The following is a 19,148-nucleotide window of genomic DNA, read 5'->3' on the forward strand; positions in this document are numbered from 1 at the left end:
TGAAAAACATTAAAGCTACAACATTTATTTTTAGCTATTGTAAACAAATAAATATTCTTTTATTAGTGAAAAAAAAAATCCTTCAGAAACAAAATAAAAAAAAAATAAACTGGCCAAAATAAGTGACAGAGATAAACAGAAAAACAAATAACAGTGAGGAGGTATCTGTGTTTTTTTAGTTGGCTCTGTAAAATAAACTGGCGACAATGACTGTGGTTCATTCAGAAACAGGATGGCCACAATGCGCTTTATCGTACAATACAATAATCGTATTGACTGGTGGTTTTGCAATACAATACTTGGATTATGTTACCTAAATGGAACCCCAAATGTTTAGATGTTAAACACTGTGTGGGTGACCTATCCCTTTATCAAAAAGACATCCTGAAATCATAATAGATGTCGAATTGAAAAGTCTTACCCACCCCTGGTCGAATGCCAGGATTTTGTGCAATTAAAAATGAGATCAAGATAAATCATTTCAACTGTTTCAAAATGGTGAGTAAAATGGTGGGGATGTGGCTTTGTTCAAAATAAACCAATCACATTCAAACCCATGTTAAATGGCGATCAGCACACACCTGCCATCATTTAAAAATACAGCACTACAATGAAATTACCAAGAGCCGGATGTCTGACAAAACTGGGATGTAACGTTCAAGGAGCTGCAGGAATTTCTAGCAAGTAGTGGCTGTTTAGAACATGTGGCAGCAATCTCCCGTCTTCTTCACATGTGCATGCTATTGGGTAGGGTAGTAAGATGGAAGCCTCATCTAACAGAGAAAAAAAAAAAGAAATCTTCCAAATTCATGTGGGAAAATGTGTTATGATCTGAACCTTCAGGTTTCTGCTCGAAAAACAAATAATCGCCAGGAAAAAAGCCTACTAAAACGTCAGAACTTTAGATGTGGTTGATTAAAGGCACTTTGCTGGCAGGTATGTTCTGTTTCCAATTAAAAAGTTTTGAAAGGAGTTATAGTGGTCTCATTTTTCTATATAATGTAACAAATGGGGTGTGTTGACTTTCTCTATCCACTCAGCTTACTGCATTCTTGGCCACTTCCTCCTTGAGAACTGATCATTCATTGTGAAATGCTTTTCATGCTATTTTTTTTGTGAACACTATTCATTTTTAGCATGTATTTTTCATTCTATGGTGTGAACACTGCGTATGAAATGTCCCGTTTCAGATGAAGTAAAAAAAAAAAAAAAAAAAAAAAAAAAAAACACGCTCCATCCATCCATTCTCTAACCGAACAGAAATAAATGAAAATAATTCCCTCTATACAACACTGTATTTACTTTAAAGAGATACAAGAGGTCTGAGCAAGAGCACCAGCAAACGTTTTTTTTTAAATAATCAGTAACAAAAAAAAAAAAAAAAAAAAAAAAAAAAAAGAATAGGCCACTTGGGAGAAAACCAAACCAAAATTCCTGTACAAAGATACATTATACAAAATACATTAACAGCCATTTGTCGCTGTTTGATAAAAGCCATAATTTTAACTCTTATACACAAATATACACTTGTGTACTCAGGATACATGGTGAAGGCAGCGAGAACAGCATAGATATAACATTACTGGACAATACCGGCTTGAGTGTGTGTGTGTAAAAAAAAAAAAAAAAAAAAAAAAAATGAGATCCATGTGTTTGTAATGAACGCCTAAGAGAAGCACCATTGTGTCTTTGTGTGTTTTAGCTCTTTTGTTTCTCCGTTCTAATCAGCACCATGTCACTGCAGGGCCCCCGACTGGGTGGGCTGGGGCCAACGCATGCCGATGGGCGTACACGCGATAAGCGGCCCACGGTTGAGTCTCCCCCGCAGCATTAGACTAAATACACTATCGGCGGTGACGCACCACCGGCCGAAAAAAGGCCGATAAGGGTCAGGGAAGGGAATACTATCGTACCGGCTTCCATGGTCTGCGGTGCCAGGAGGCGGAGCCGGCGCAGGGCTGCAGGTTGCACTGCTCCATGTCCAGCGGCTTGTCCAGGATGTCGCAGTTGTAGTCGTTGAGACGCTCGCCGCTGGGCCTCTGGCACACCACCAAACGAGTTCGCCTGCCTTCTCCGCAGCTCTGAGTGCACTGAGGGAGGGAGAGAGATGAACTTTAGGGGTTTGGTGGTACCTGGACTTAAAAAACACGCTTGTATCAAAACACCTGTATCTAAAATCATCTTTATTGATATGTATTTTAGAGCAGGTTTTTTAAAAATCGTTTTTGTTTAATTTGATTTAAAATACTTTTTTCTATTTCAGTGTGATTAGTTTCAGTATTAGTTTTAGTTTTTTTTCAAAAGTATGGAGTATTTGTAGAGTGCAAGATAAAAATAAATCACTAAGTATTGTGTAATAAAGTAACGTCAAGTACGATTCACAAACGCCTGTTTGACCGTCCTTCTGTAAGGACGTACAGCAGTACTGAAATGAATTTTAGTTAGTTTTACATAAGATGTCATTTCAGTCATTTTTTTTTTCAAAGCATTTTCATTTTTATTCTATTTTGTTAACACAAATGTTTCTCTTGTGCCAATTTGAGTTTCATTTTACTCATCAAATTAATATTCTTCACTGAATTCAATTGGGATGAATTCGCCCCCACCATAGCTCCCACTATTTTTCTTACATGGTTTTAATGAAGAGAAAATATGTTAATTTTATAACAACATATACTGTATGAACATAAAAAAGAGAATGTAAAAAAAATAAACAGGTTCTATAAAGTGCAATTACTGCAATTTGGGGCAAAGAACAACAACGACTTTAGTGTTTCGTGTGTTTGTGGGTGTGCGTGCACCTTAAAGGGGTGTGGCCTAGTGTCATGTCCAATCATGTCAAATCCAGTCCAAACAAGCCATTAGGCACACAACCACAATGTACAGTATCATAAATGTGCCGATGCGGGCCTTTAAGGGCGTGGCTTAGAGAGTGACATCAGAATTTGGAGCCGGTCGAGTTGGCCGGCTTCGGTCCGCTCCATGCTCCTTGCGAGTGTTCTCATTTTGTATTTGTGTGTTTGTTTTTCCTATTCAATAAATGTCTCAAAGTACATCAGCGGCACTGCGGCTCTCGGTCCGATTGTCGGTACGTGCGTGACTCGTTTTAGACGGCCAAACCCGCCAAATGGAAGAAAGCGCCCCGTTTTTCGACACCTCCGGTTAAAATCCATCGATGGCTCAATATTAGTGCTAACTCTGAAATTTGACCGTGATGCTGCGACACAACACAGACACAACAGATAAAGGGTGAAACAGCAATGCGGGGAAGTGTAGTAAGGTTCACCACGATTAAAAAGACAAATAAAAAGCAACCGAGAAGGCAAGCTCACCTCTCCCCAGACGCCGTAGTTCCACAGCGGGCACGGCCCCGAGTTGCAACTCTTGGACTCGGCCGGCTTGACCCTCTCGTCGCAGTAGCCGTTGCTGCGGCCGTCGGAGTCCTGGCAGACCACCACTCGCCTTTGGAAGCCCCCCGCACAGGTGCTGGAACACTGAGAAGCACAAAACACATCACACGCGCATTCTACCAACATGCGCAGCCAATGAATGATTCATCGAGATGTATTCCGTGATGCCAAGCGTGATTAATATTCATCTTGACTGCCAGGGAACTGTTTATGCGGCGCATAGAGCAGGATTCCAAGCATTTTGCGGGTCTGATGCATAAACATGCTCGCTTTGGACCGCATTGCATCGAGAACCAATTCCAAATGTTTGACCACCCGTGTTAAAGACAGTTTCTCAAGCCAAAGTCCTTCTTTCCGTGGGCTAACGGCTGAACGGCGCAGCCTTGACCTCGGCCCGCTGCGTCCGATTACAATGACACCCCCCCACAGGCGGAGGGCAGGGGAGCACGTTTGGTGCTTTTCACAGCAGCGAATGCGCACGAACAGAAGTGTTTTCACTCAATGCCATGACTGGCGAGATTTCACAGTGGAGTGCTGGGTGGGAAAAAAGTAGGGGGAGGAAGATTCAAGATGAAGTAGAAAGCGTAAAAAAAACTCCATTGCCGCAAACGATAACGCTATCGACGTGAAGAGTGAACAAGGGGGATTTTTGCTCTCAGGCTGTTGCGAAATCTGACGAAGTAACGACAACTAAAACCATACCTGTCAAGTTGTACACTTTCGTCGTGATTGGTACAGGCGGAAGCACCTTTTCAAACATGTACGCCGTACATCGCTGATTTCCGTTCACGTGGCAGCATCCATTGGAAAATAATGTGTAACGTGTAAGATTATATACAGATATGAAAGGGCAAATGACATCTTTCGTAAGATTCAGTACACCGCGGGGTTCACAGGTATGATTAAAACTGAAAAAAAACATTTTCGTTAGCAAAACGAAATAAAAATGCTTTTTAAGAAACGCATACGAACTAAAAGTACAATTTACAAATCTAACAAGAACTGGAATTAAAGTGAAAATGTTGGATTTCATCTTAGGCAATTTAATTCATATATGAGCCTTTGGGGTTGATTTGAAATGTGTTTATATTTTGGTATTACACCAAGAAGATGGAATGTGGAAGGTCCAACAGTGATCTAGGTCTGTGGACTTGCTATACGGCTCCAGTATTTTATTTGTGGATCATTGTTTTAAAATGTTTTTAAAATAATAGTTTCATTGAATTATTACGACCCAATACTTACTGTGATATATTACAAATTTAAAAAAAACTAAAACTAATACTAAAACTAATAAAAATTACATTAAAAACAAAGCATTTTAGAAAAAAAAACACACTAACAAAAGCTAACAAATGCGCCCCGAAAACTAACTAAAACTAACTAAATTTAAAAAACAAAGCTCAAAACGAAATAAAAACTAACTACAATGAAAATCCCAAGACTATTATAACCCAGGTTCTAATATGTACAAAGTACATACTCTGAATGTACTCAGAGTAAATAGCTTGAAATAAATGTCTGGTCATTTTGCGATGCCACTTTTGGAGCCACTTCAAAATAGAAACTGTCAAAACCACCTCACATCGTACGCGGCACACTAACGGACCACAACAAAACAAGAGGACAAGGGTCTGCTGTACAGTAAGGAGATGACATTAAGACTAAGTGCGGCAAGAAAATGGAACTCAGCGGGAATACGACAGACGGCAAGCTGATCCTCTAAGTACCGGTAAGTAAGTGATGGCATCATTTAACAAAAATAGCACAATTCACAGGCTGTACATACTGCGCCCCAGGGTCCGGTCCGCCACTGGTTGTCCGTTGACGGCACGTTCCAGCTATTGTGTCCGGGGTGGCGCCTCGGATCCTTGGGGTATCCGTACGGTTGGTCGTTGATGCGCTGGCGCTGGTGGACCGAGGAGCAGGGCGCGGCCGTACACTCTTGCTCGGTTGCGGGCCTCTCGTCCGGGTCGCAGAAGGACTGGTCCACGGGCTGGTGGTAGTTGGAGCAAAGGACCTGTCGGGTGGACCGTCCGGCGCCGCATGTCACTGAACACTGCAGACAGAACAGACCCAATCTGTCAAATGTCCCTTTGTAGCATCTATTCTTATTTAATACTGCTTATCCTGTTCTCGAACTTGAGGGGGATGGAGCCTGCTGACTTTGTGTGAGAGGCGGGAAATCCCCGGACAGGTTGCAAGTCAATCACAGGAAACGCATAAATAAACAATAACACCGGTCAACAAATTTGTGCACATTTTTTTTTTTTAAATCAGAGATACAAGTAAGCTTTTCTAGATTATTTTTTTTGGGCTGATTCGAACATTTGCCCTCTTTCTCGAGCACATCAGGTTTTCTTAATAACAATAATGATATCACAATATTTAAAATATCAACAACGCATGGTAAAATCCGTATTGCACAATCTTGTATAGGTCAAACTTAAAAACAAAAAATGAAAATATCTCAAAAACTTGATGTACTAGAAAGAAAACGACATCCTTTTTTTTTATTTTTTATTTTTTTTAAATCAGCATCAAAAATATATTTAGAGACACATAAAACCATCTCTGATTAAAATTTGCTGTTGACCGGTGTAATCATTCACACTCACAGTCACACCTATTGACAAATCAGAGCTTTCCTTGAATATAATCTGGAATCTGGGAGAAAGTTTGAAAGATTCAAACCTAGGAAACTCAAATCTGATTCAAACCCAGCACCTCTTGATCAACGTTTTAAAAACCCTTGGTCACATTTACACATCACCATCTCAGTTTTACTTAATACGGGCATTAAATGTTAAATTTAACGTGTTAAATAAATTGTTAAATAAACCACTAGATTACCAATGACAGTGATGTGATTGCTAAAACGGAAAATCATCAGTTTGTGATTTCCATCAATCTTTCCCATGACTCAGGAATCGACAGACTGAACCTTTTATATCTCAAGTTGACTTCATCCCACATGAATTCAGACTGATTACACGACGATCCCAACAAAGTCACCCCTGCTAGTTAAACAAACACACCATTGCCCCTTTGACATCATCGAGACCTGATGTGAACAATGGGTTTGATTATACCGCAAATCTCCGTAGCAGAAAAAAAAAAAAAAAAAAAAAAAAAACATCTGTACTGATTTGACACAGCAAGGTGACGGATCACTCACAGGCGACCACTCCCCGCTGCGCCATTGGCCGCAAGGGCTGAAGCAGGCGGAGGTCTCCGGCGGTCGGGGCAGGTGGACGCAATCGGACTCGTCGGCCACGCCGCCCTGGGAGTCTCTGCAGCTGACGTAGCGTGCCCGCTTGCCTTTGCCGCAGGTTGCAGAGCACTGGAGAGAAAACGCAGTCATACTAACAAAAATGATACAAGAGCTATAGATACATTTTTTCTTTTCCAACAGAAATGGCTCCAACAAAATAGAAATTCTTACAGTGCTAGCAGCTAGCAAGCTAGCAAGTAACATGCTAACAACATACAAGGGATTCCAAAGGGAAAACATCAACACACTGATTTTTTTTAACTTTACGTGATTTCCCACCATTCCATTTGGTGTGAGGATAAATAGAACTATTTGCTTAGCCCAAGATAAATTATGCGGTATCACGAACCGCTGCGTTTGATTATTAGAAGTGCGTCAATAAAAACACTTCTTACAAAACATGTTCAGCATTTTGGCTTTAGCGTTTGTTTTTTGGTCGGGTTCCCCATGTTCTTCAAAACAGCCCAACCCAACGTTTACTAGCCAAGTCTTGCATTGAACTTATTGCTGAATGAACTCCAAAGTATTAGAAACAGCTTTCCGTATGTTGCGGGGGCAGCCGTACGTGAACCCTCCAGCGCACGATGACAGCACATCACAGTAAACATTTGCGAGGGCACGCATACCTAATGCAATCAAACGGTTCTGCCGCAAATGAGCCATGCTCAAATCCTTGCATATCGGTGACTCTGCTTAGGAGAATGTGTGTGGTGTGGTGTGACGGTGAGACCACAGTCAAGTTAGAGTGACAGATGGCGTTCAAACTGAGGCATAGAAGACTGGCATTGAGGTGTGGTTTTCATTTGGGCTCACTAACGCTGAAAGGCATCAAACTGTGTGAGACTTGAGCTAAAACAACAAGCCTTCTCTATTGATCAGTGCAAAGTCAAGTCAAGTCAAATTTATTCATAAAGCCCTAAATCAGAAAAAGAGTCTCAAAGGGCTTCACAGGCCCACAGTTGACAAATAAATTAACGATCATCCCCTGATGTAAACACCCAAAAAAGAAAGCAGGTTAATATAATGATCAAATATAAAATTACAGTGAATTTGTTCCGTGACCATGATTTAGTTCCTCAATATACAGTGGACCCCGACATATTAGCGGGATTCATGTATTTATTTATTTGCAGACTTTTTTTTTTTTTTGGTAACCGTTCCCCCGTTTTCACATGTATCTACGCTTATTTGTTTTAATTCTCCAGCACAGCCCTCACTTTTTTAGGACCTATGGTTAACAAGAAGGATTTTGGAAAAACATCTGCCCAAAGAAATGCTAACTGAGTGCACAAAACGTTAAAAACAAACTAAGCAATCGGCAGACTTAAAGTGCAAGTCAACCCAACAATTTTCTTTACAATAATATGTTCTATCCAAGCCCACTAGTCGGAACATGGCATTCTGATAAATATTGTGTTTGTGGAATTTGAGTTAAGCAGTAAAATCCAGCCTTTTGTGTCCTCGTCAGGGGGCGGCCATTTTGTCACTTCATTTGACTTAAAACGACATCATAACTGCTCAGGGCTCAGGTAACGACCAATCACGGCTCAGCTTCAGAAAACAGGTCAGCTGTGATTGGTCGTTACCTGATCCCTGAGCAGTTGTGATGTCATTTTCAATCGAAAGAAATGACAAAATGGCCGCCCCCTGAGATGGCTAAAAACAGGTGGATATTGCTGTTTAACTACCTACCACATTTGCCACAATTGATTCTCTACAATCAAAAGCAAGGCCAAAAGTGTGTTGTACAATCAATGAGTGTAATTTCATCCTTACCGCTGTCCAGGAGCCGTAGCGCCACTGTGTCCCGTGCTGAGGAGAGTTATCAGGTGGAGGTGTGCTTTGGACCGGAGAAGCCCACGGGCACGCCAGCATTTCACAGTCCTTCAGACATGCACATACTAGATTGTTATCACCATAAATCACTTACACAGTATATTTCCTTCCCAGACACACTAGAGAATAATGATAATAATACTAATACTAATACTACTACTACTACTATTACTACTACTAATAATAATAATAATAAGACAAGGGTTAATTATACCTTTGCTAATGTTACTTTATGTCTGTCAAACTATGGAAAATAATGCATTTTGTTTACAGCATGTCTGCTGCCCTCAAGTGGCAAAAATAATTTGTAATGTTTTGTGCAAATGTTTAAGTAACATTGAACATTATTACTCATCTTGCAAGCATAAGGAGAAGTTTAAAAGTGTGTCCTCGGCGGGGCATGGGTGGTCCAAAGTTTTCCCCCGAAGTTCGCATAAAGTAAAAATAGGAAGGAAGGACCAGGTAGGTTTTTTTTTTTTTTTTTAAGGTTTTGGGGTGGCCCGCGACCATAGTTTGTACATCACTGGTTTACATACTGTACATACCCACTAGCTAGCAAGTGGCTAGTGCAAGAAGCTAGCATAGCTTGCTAGCATAGCTAGCATAGTGCTCGTTGATGTTGAAATCACAAAGACAGAACATCCAAACTAAAATGCCTTTGTTCACACAGACTGAGAGTCCTATCAAGTAGCAAGTGGCAATTGGACGAACAAAGTATAAGCCCCCCAAAAAATGAAGCCCAAACCAGCGCTAATCATACAAGATGCGTGCTGTGTGTTCTGTGTGTGTGTGCGTCTACTGTTTCACTTTACCTGACTGTCTCTGGGCCTTGCAGCAGCGTTGCACTCTCTGTCGTGCACTGTGTTGCCGTAGTCCCCCGACACACACCTCACTGCTCTCATTTGGTAGCCGGGGCCACAGGTGACTGAACACTGGGAGACACAATCACAACGTCGACTTGTATGCATTGACACACGCGTATTGAGACAGACACGCACACATACACGTGCATGGTTGTGTTTAAATACCAGGGTTGTTATAGTTTGGGAATTTTAATTAGAGTTTTATTTGGTTTTGAGGTTTGTTTTTAAATTCAGTTTGAATTAGTTTTCAGGGCGGCTTAGTTAGTTTTTATTAATTTTAGTATTTTCAAAAACACTTAAGTTTTAGTTTAGTTAGTTTTAGTATTAGTTTTTTCTTAAATTGTTTTACTTGTGTGCAGGATTTTTAAGACCTTGCCAAGTACTGTGTAGTATAAATTCCTGTTGAGAAGTATTAAACCTGGGTGTAGAGTGTATTATTTTTTTTAATATACTGTAAATATTTGTTATGTGTATGAAGCAAAAAAGGAAAGCACTTTTTACCTAGCGTTGGGATTTCGGCTGAGTGAAATAACAAAAGGTGTGCAGCCATTTGAGCCAAAACCACGAGTGACGTCATCTGTTGGCTCTTTTTAATTGTCTGCTGCTCGACAACATTGCTCGTGTGCGACACATATTAAGAGGACCACAACTCCCAGACGACTGTTTGACCTTCTCTTCTTCTGGCCGTGCAGTAATATCAAAATAAATACAATTTAAAATCAACCCTGAAGGCTCTGGTTTTAAATGTATTGCCAAAGACGAAAACAAAGGATGTTTTATAAACGTAAAATGCGGTTGTTGTTTTTTTAAAAAAAAAATTTATTTGAATTTTTATTTTATTTCGGGTTTTTTTCAATTTTAGTTTCAGTTATTTTGTTATTCTTCGTTAACTAAAACAAATTTGTTACATACGGATACATAGGAAGCAAGAATACGAATGGCAAGTGTGTGTGCGCGCACGTGTGTGGGTCAGGTTTAGCCTGACAGGATATGAGGGCAATGTCAAAGTGGCATAGAGGAAATGGCAGCTGGAGTCTGAGCACGCCACGTAACTCTTTGGTGTATCACGTTACAACACGCACACAAATTAGAAAGTATCGACTGTCACATCTACCCACGGTCCATCTGTGACCTCATAACACACTCACGGAACAAGAGTCAAGAGTTTGTTTTATTGTTTTCTTTCTTGTCATCCATCCATCCATCCAGTATATCCAAAAGCCGCCAAGCTAGCAGTCCATGATCCAATTTACCGCCAATCTAGTCGTAATCTTTCTGTTATCTATAAATCCCTCAATTCATCTACCCATTCATTCATCATCGCAGTTATTTGTATCGGTAATTCACAACCAAATCTTCATTATTTATAAATTGTAACACTTTTGTTTGAAGTTTGCTAGTGAAAGTTTAGTTGGACTCGCCGACGGACGGCCGTGTAAAATTAGAGGCGGACCGGCCTATAGACGGGTACTATTTTTTTACCCCCGGAAAAAAAACGCGAATGACGGACGACAGAAGGATACCTGCGCCGCAGACGGATGACAAATAACGGACGCTCAATTTTTAGTAAAATGCCCAGCTCTTGTGTTTTTTGTGAAGTTTTTCTTGGTTGGTAAACACTCATTTACAGTGTGTGAATTGCACACAACTGTACCGTTTTTAAATTTTTTTTTCATACACTATATAAAAAAGATCAAACGAAAACTTTACGGTTGTCTACACTTTGACAATAAGTGAGATTTTATAAAGTGGGACCCGTGTGTCTCTGCGTGCACAGTTGTGCTCCACGCACACAGACGTAGTTTGAAAGCATCTGGCCGCGAAACTGCAAGCCACACATGAAAGCCATTTCCCCAGACAAGCCTCGCACGTGTCTACCCACTGAGTGTGTCTGCGTGTAACCTACATGCGTGCATGCGTGCGTGCTTACTCACCGCTCCCCACACGCCGACCTGCCAGGATGCGCATTCGGGCAGCTCGCAGCTCCCGACGGAGGGGGGCTTGCTGGACGGCTCGCACAAATGCTCGCTCAGCTTTTCTTCTCTGGTGGCTCCGGAGCACGAAACCTGCCGGTGTCTCATCCCTTTACCGCACGTCACCAGGCACTAGAGGCCCACGTGGATGGATTAACAGAAATCGGAGTCAGTGACCTCGATTTACAACATCAAGTCTAATATTTGCTCCATGAAGTCAAATGAATTAATTCCCAAACATTTCTCTGCACTGCTTCCAGTACGTAGATGTTTTATATTTGTCCAATCAGATTTGAGCTTCAATGTGTTGCCATGTCAATCTAATCTGCCCAGGGCTTTCAGAATAATTTAGTAGTGCTAGCCGATGTAACTCAGCCACTTCAACTATAGCGTTCAAATTTTTCCTCACAGGGCCGGAGCGCTGGCCTTCGATGACGTCAGCGTTTCCCTGTCGTGTATGACAGCAGGGTTAAGTCAGCTAACACTGCACCAGCTAACTTTACGATTGCAACAGTAATCGGAAGAGAGTTTCCCATCACGCTTTGTTGCCATTAAAAGTAACACTTGTGACTGCGTTGTGCCTTTTTCATGTGTTATTTTGTAGAGACAGGGTTTAATATAGTTACACTGTTATTGTTTCTAGTCGGGTATTACATTTTTGCTACTTTTGGTATTAACTCGTAAACTGCCAGACATTTTCAGATCCTCTTTTACCCCAACCTTTGAAAAAAAAAAATTGAAAAAACATATAAATAAATTCCTGGGGTTGAATGGCTGGACTGTGAAAAGACAAATAAATTCGTCAATGGCAGTGAATGAGATAAATTATTGCGACACACTTAGTGACAAAAGGCAGTCAATGCTACTGTACATATAATGTAACCGCCTGCCTGAAGTGTCGGGAATTACAAGGTAATAGTCGGATCCAAGTGGCGTGGACGCAATATATTTACTGATTGGGGAAAATTGATGGGCTGGAAAAAAACTAATGGGAGGGCTTGAGTGGGAATTCGCCAGAACGTCCAGATTACTCCCTCCGGGCCTGTCTGTAGCGCTCTGCGATCATTAATAAATGTAATAATCAGCATCTCTGGTGACGTGGTTATTAGATAAAAACGGATTCCGAACTGCTCCAAATGATGTGCGTGGCACAGATACAGTGTGTGTTGTTATAATGCATTTTTGTATAGCGTCACTACTTTCAAAATGGTAACATAATAGTGGTGGTATAAAGAGGTGAATTAAGTCAGTACAACCCTCAATGAAAGCCCAGGTAGCAAATGCACGGCCCGCCACTCAACTGGAGGTGTACGTAATGGTGATATGCCCACCTCAGTCCAGTCGCTGACGGCCCACTTGGGACACGGCTGGTCATTGCAGGCTTCCGTGACCACTCTCTGGTATTCGTCGCACTCCCTGTCCACCAGCCGCCGGCCCAGATTGTTCATGCAGTACGAGTCTCGGCTGCGACTTCCTCGTCCACACGTCTTGGAGCACTGTTAAAAGAACATAATCAGACATTGACTTCTAACAGGATTGTAAGCAGGATTTGATAAAAACTACAGGACAGTTGGCAGAGGGGCGGCACACGGGACTAGGAGTCGTGTTTTAAGATTTCTTGGCCTTGAATGAGCACGGTAGTTACTCTTTTGACACGTTTTATCTTTAAAAGATTGGCCACCAATATGAGGATAAAATTTGAGGTCGGTAAATAATAAATAGACTTGGTAGTTGGTGGCAGAATATTGCGCAAAGCCTTTTTGCTCCAGCGCATCACCAATAGTTGTGGATGGTAGCTTATTTTTAAAGATACTGTGGTTAAAAATACGTAACGGGCAATGTCCTTTTTATTGAAGAAAGTCAAGTTAGTGAATACTTAAAGCTAACAGAACATCAAAATAAATAATTTACCTAATTATAGTGATCATTTTGGGACACGGAAAAGTTCATACAAGCGCTGCTCACAACTCAGTAGTACTCAGAATAGTAATATTAGCACAATGCTACGCGAACACATCTTTGACTTAAAAATACTATTCTCAACTGTAAGTGCAGCTAGAGAGAAAAAAAAAAAATCTTTCTCATACTTTAAATATGTGTCATTGTTTAAAGAGGAAGTCAACACAAACATATTTTTCCCAGAATATGTTCCATGCAGGCGCACTAAACACGGCATTCTGATTAATATTTAGTTTGTGGAATATGAGAAATCCACCCGTTTTTAGCTAGCTCGAGGGGCGGCCATTTTGTCATTTCTGTCGACTGAAGATGACATCGAAGTTGCTCAGGGCTCAGATAACAACCAATCATGGCTCAGCTTCAGAAAACAGGTGAGCCGTGATTGGTCTTTATCCGAGCCCTGAGCAGTTGTGATGTCATCTTGAGTCGACAGAAGTGACAAAATGGCCGCCCTCAGAGATGGCCAAAAACGGGGTGGATTTTGCTGCTTAACTCATATTTCATATTAATCATATTGCCTCCTTTCAATTAGTGGGCCTGCATAGAACACATTCTGTAAAAAATATGTTTGGGGTGACTTGTGATTAATGTCAATTTCCTTCTACATTCTACTCCACCTGTGACCAAGCACTGTATTGCCAGCTCTTGAGAAGACAATCGCCGTGGCAGCTCTCTCGAGTCGGAGGTTTGACGACATCGACGCAGGAACTGGCCCCCACTCGCTCGCTCTGCCTCTTCATCAGATTGTACTTCATACACTGCACGTCCAGGCTGCGGTAGCCCGCACCGCACTTAGCTGAGCATTCACTCTTCCCGGCAACATGCCACCTGTAGGAAAAGATTAGTAGGAAGGGCACTATAATTCATATTGCAGATGGTACGTGTGTGAGTTGGAATGCATATACAATACATTTCAGACGGGTGTGCGACAATAAAACAAACACACTAAACCATGTACTCTCTATACTTTAGCTTTGGGCCAATTAAAAAATATGATTGTGATGCATCAAATAAATCCTACATCCAGATATGTGCACAGCGTTTGTAGCTGTTTTTTTTTAAGTCGACTTCAGCTCGGGTCAAACGTTTCAAACGCAACTTTGGCAGTGTTCAGCGTGACAGACTCTGTGATTGAATTCAACGATAGGACTACTCTGGTTGAAATGAAGCTCCTCGACTCACTTCAACATAGTTCCTTGGCGCCAAGATGCCACAAGATGGCAGCAAAGTACTACTGGCGTCTAACAGAAAATTCTCAACTCACTTAAACATAGTTCACTGGCACCAGAATGTCACAAGATGGCGAGAAAGTTTTATGTTTTAAGATAAGTTTTAGATTTCTTGTGTTCAGACAAATATTTGGGAGGTAAAGGGGTTCTCCTACTTGACACTAAATCTCTAATGCAATATTGGCCAAGCACTGTTTTTGTAAATGAAGCTGCTTGAAAGGGAAGTCGACAAACATATATTTTTTTTCAAGAATATGTTCTATGCAAGCTCACTAGTTGAAACAAGACATTCTGATAAATATTACGTTTGTGGAATAAGAGTTAATCCACTCATTTTTAGCCATCTCTGGGGGCGGCCATTTTGTCAATTCTGTCTACTGAAGATGACATCACAACTGCTCAGGGCTCAGGTAACGACCAATCACGGCTCAGCTTCAGAAAACAGGTCAGTCGTGATTGGTCGTTACCTGAGCCCTGAGCAGTTGTGATGTCATCTTCAGTCGACAAAAGTGACAAAATGGCCGCCCCCTGAGATGGCCAAAAAGGGGTGGATTTTGCTGCTGAACTCATTTTCCACAAACGCAATATTAATCAGAATGCCTTCTTTCAAGTTTGTCTGTGAATAACAAAGGATAGGTACAAAAAAAAATCAGTCAACATGAATTTGAGAATGTTGAAGCGTGAATATGCAGGGGTCACTGTATTATAAACATTATTATCATTATTGCTGTATATTGTTGTGTTTTCTTTTAGTGTGTGTGCATCTCACCTGACTTCACAGTCGTCGTTGCAGGGCTCAGTGACAGCGCCGGGGCGAGGTAAGTGTTCACATCGCTGTTCCGATACCTCCAGGTGATCGCTCTTGCGCACACAGGCCGCCTTCCGCCGCCGCTCACCTGCACAAAAGCACACAAACACGTGCTAATCAAACACAGAGTGGTAAATCCGTCAGCGGAATATCACATTTCTTCACCTAAAATTCATCGGGTAGCCTTGGGGGTCCCTGTCAGTCTTACACCTCATAATGACATCTCTTTACTAGATCCCACGGGGAACTTTGACCCACGGAAAGACGGACTAACCCGCATTTTAAAGGAAACTTTGACGAGATTAGTTCTTGAAGACGTGAGTGGCTTGGGAGCGATGTGAGTGGCTTGGGTAAGAGCAAGGTCACGGGGGGGGGGGGGGGGGGGGGGGGTAAGGGGGTGTCGGGAGGGGCAATTTGTTTTGTTTAAATGATTGCAGAATGATTTTTAAGTGACGCTAATTTGTACTGACACTTCAATACGAATTTTCTCTGTAATAATACAATACAGTACAATACAATTTTATTTATATAGCGCATTTTCCACGATTTTTTAAAATAGAAATAAGTTATGTTCTTTTCGCATATCACTGCTAACCAACAGAAAAACGATGAAACAATGCCGTTTGCCCAAAGCTTTTGTGCTTGGCAGAGGTAATGAACAAAACCTCCTTGGACGAGGTCATTGAAGTAGATGTTTGTTCTTTTCACTTTGAACAAAGTCACATTTCATTTTTGGCCCTCACGCACATATTTTGCTCAACCGCAAAACCGTTCAAGATCGAAAAAGGTACCGACTTAGTTGAGGCCGTACCCTGACACATGCGGTTGCACTCCAGCCAAGGGCCCGAGGGATCCCACACAAACTGCTCCCTGTGCTCCTCGATGGGTATGTTGAAGGAGTAGCGGACATCTGGGTTGTAGAGGTTTCCCACACACAAGACCTGCAGTGACGGCAGAGAGAGCGAGTCAAGGTCACCAAAAAAACCTCTCCTTTTTTTTTTTTTATTTTGTCTGCGCAGAAATTCAACCTTTAAAACCGTTATCAGTTGCAAAGTGCTGATAAACGAGAGGGAAACACGACATCAAGTGACAATTGACAGTCAAGTAAACTTGACGGCAAAAATCACTGGAAAGGAGTGACGAAAGATAGTAAAACCTGCATATCGACTAGGGCTAGAGCGATTATCGGCGGCGATATTCGCCGGACGTGACGGCGACCTGCAGAACGAGCTCCTCTTCGATGCGATCCGTGCAGTTGATGCGCTCCACTTTGGTGTCGGAACCGCTGTACTCGATGACTGTTCCCTTGAAGGTGATCTCCCTTTTGAACATGGCCACCACAAAGTTCCCGTTCAGCAGGAAGTTGGACTGGCTGTCGGATAATGCTGGGGAAAAAAATGAAAACAATTCATCCGAGCGGGAAAAACGTGGAAATAGCACACTGTTGTAAACAGTCGTCCCGTTGCCAGCGTATTGTTTCGCAAAACCACACTTGCAGCACGCAGCGACACTGGCGGCCGTGGATTGCATCTATTTGGAGTTCGAACTGCGTGACACCCGGTGATGATTGACACCGCGGTGAGACAACAACATAAGAGAGCACACGGTTCACCGCTGTAGCAAGTAAACACGACCGAGACTTTTTTTTTTTTTTTTTTTTGAAGGCTGGTTCCATGAAGCTCGCAGCTAATTGCGGCGTCTGCGTGCCAAAAGTATGCGCTCGATGAACTCCCTCCACTTCGTTTACATTCGAGTTTGCACGTTGTTGGGGAGTGCAAGCGAGTCATTTTCAACCCAAAGATGATTGCGGGTTTGGGACGATGCGCCGCAAAGAGACAAATGTGCAAAACATGAGCATACAAGTACAGCGGTTACCTTGACTTGTGGATTTCATTTGGTCTGTGACCAAGTTCGCCGCTAAAATGACATGTTTATCAAATCAACATAAGATGCCATTAATTTGTTCCAGCCCTTGCAAAAGGGCAAAGCATTCCCGAAACGATCAAATGTGACGTCTGTGCACCATCCATCAGTTTTAAGACTATAGACAGTCCCAAAATTGGAGAAAAGCAATTTTCCCTCGAAACGGCGCGCGTGTGCAATTGCGCACTGCTCTCACCCCCTAAGCTCACAGCAAATGTGTATAGCACATTAAAAAAAAAAAAAACTCAAACCTGAGCTTAATTAGCATTTTGTATTTGCAAAGAAATCAAAAAGTTTATTTGGTGTATGTGGTTGACGCCCATTAGGCAAATTTGACCGAGTCTCGGGTCCTATATGGCGTCGTTTCAGTGATATGAATGTACCTTTAAAACAACATTACCCCTGTGCTGGGCTTGGTCTCTGTTACTCATGACGCCTGTCGATTTGTGGATCGTTAATTATTACCATGGTGACCAGTGTGCAGTATTCGCAAACAAAAATAGTTGCAGTTCCTCCGAGCTGCCTTGCGTCATCAATGACTGACGACACTTTGGCTGGCTGAGTCCAGGGCCGGACAACCAATCACGGCTCACCTGTTTTCTGAAGCCGAGCCGTGATTGGTTCGTTACCTGAGCCCTGAACAGTTGTGATGTCATCTTCAGTCGACAGAAGTGACAAAATGCCCCCCCCCCCCCCTGGTGGCTAAAAAGTGGGTGCATTTCGCCGCTTAACTCATATTCCACAAACGCATTAATCAGAATGACGTGTTTCAACTAGTGGGTCTGCACAGAACATGTTCTTAAAACAAATATGTTTGGGTTGACTTCTGCTTTAACACTTCAGAACAACAACTCTGTCAATCTTTTAGTACCACCAAATTGTAGTGTACCTTGCGGCTCTAAAAAAAAAGACTTTGAGATACTCATACCATTTGTTAGCAAACAACCCTTTTGGAGGATGGTGCACATCCAAAAACAGCTAAATTCTTTATTTTTTATTTATTTGCAGTAAATTTTCATGGAGGTATTTTTTTGTTCTTTGTTAATTGAACACAGTGATTTTGTCTACAACGGATATATACAGTTGTTCATTTTGTGCACTAATAAATCACATTCATGTTTTGCTATTTTTTTTTTTAATTTTTTTTTTTTTTTCCCAATTACAAAACTTGCAGTGGTTCGATACAACCAACAAGGTGAAGAACCACTGAGCTAGAGGGACAAACGTTGACACGGCGTTGCAAACAGTCACCATGTGTTTTTTTTTTTTTTCCAGCCACATGTGTTTCCTGACAGAGTGACTGCAGAAAGTCTTGAACCTCACTTGAACTAAAACGTCTTCATTTTCTTGCCCGCCTCCGCGCCGAGCTATCCGCTTTCATCCACATGCGTCTAATTAGCACCTAGCGTCGCTTCATTTATCTTTCTGGAGGGCGTCTGACACTTCATTTACTTTCCCGAGCGGTGGCCCGTGTTGCCTTGACCAGCCGACCCCCTCTGCCGTCCAAAATGCCTTCACGTACACTAAGCGCAAGAGACAGTTATTCGAGTGGCTTTTTGGCAACAGTTTACGTCTCCTCCACTGACAGCTTTCCTCCTCGGCTGCATGGGTCACTGCAACGGGGCGTTTGTGAAGGGGGCCCGGGGCCGCAATGGCATTGACCTAACTTACTGAGAGGGATCTAATATAAGCGTACTCATCTGCTTATACAAGAGGCAGAACCAGCTATAACTAAAACCGGACACAAAAAACGTTAAACTTGATTAACTCCCCAAGCGATGTTTTAAAGCGGAAGACAACCCAAACAGATTTTTGTCAAGAATATGTTCCCTGCAGGCCCACTAGTTGAAACACGGCATTATGATTAATGTTG

The 19,148-nt window shown here is 42.0% G+C and overlaps 1 protein-coding gene across 1 annotated transcript in view; it reads right to left on the bottom strand.

The window, feature by feature from the left end:
* LOC147149075 (A disintegrin and metalloproteinase with thrombospondin motifs 20) overlaps positions 1–19,148 on the bottom strand; it is a 105,051-nt gene that overhangs the window by 29,969 nt on the left and 55,934 nt on the right. The window contains exons 17-28 of the mRNA XM_086027425.1: positions 16,571–16,737; positions 16,164–16,293; positions 15,314–15,440; positions 13,933–14,143; positions 12,688–12,852; positions 11,318–11,488; positions 9,333–9,452; positions 8,461–8,568; positions 6,589–6,753; positions 5,200–5,469; positions 3,333–3,494; positions 1,914–2,090 (exon numbers count right to left, since the gene is read on the bottom strand). Of these exons, the coding sequence (XP_085883551.1) occupies positions 1,914–2,090; positions 3,333–3,494; positions 5,200–5,469; positions 6,589–6,753; positions 8,461–8,568; positions 9,333–9,452; positions 11,318–11,488; positions 12,688–12,852; positions 13,933–14,143; positions 15,314–15,440; positions 16,164–16,293; positions 16,571–16,737 (1,973 nt within the window). The remainder of the gene's footprint in view (positions 1–1,913; positions 2,091–3,332; positions 3,495–5,199; positions 5,470–6,588; positions 6,754–8,460; positions 8,569–9,332; positions 9,453–11,317; positions 11,489–12,687; positions 12,853–13,932; positions 14,144–15,313; positions 15,441–16,163; positions 16,294–16,570; positions 16,738–19,148) is intronic.

Source organism: Filicampus tigris, chromosome 4 (genome assembly GCF_054856515.1).
Source record: "Filicampus tigris isolate MCC_2025a chromosome 4, RoL_Ftig_1.0, whole genome shotgun sequence".
NCBI lineage: Eukaryota > Metazoa > Chordata > Actinopteri > Syngnathiformes > Syngnathidae > Filicampus > Filicampus tigris.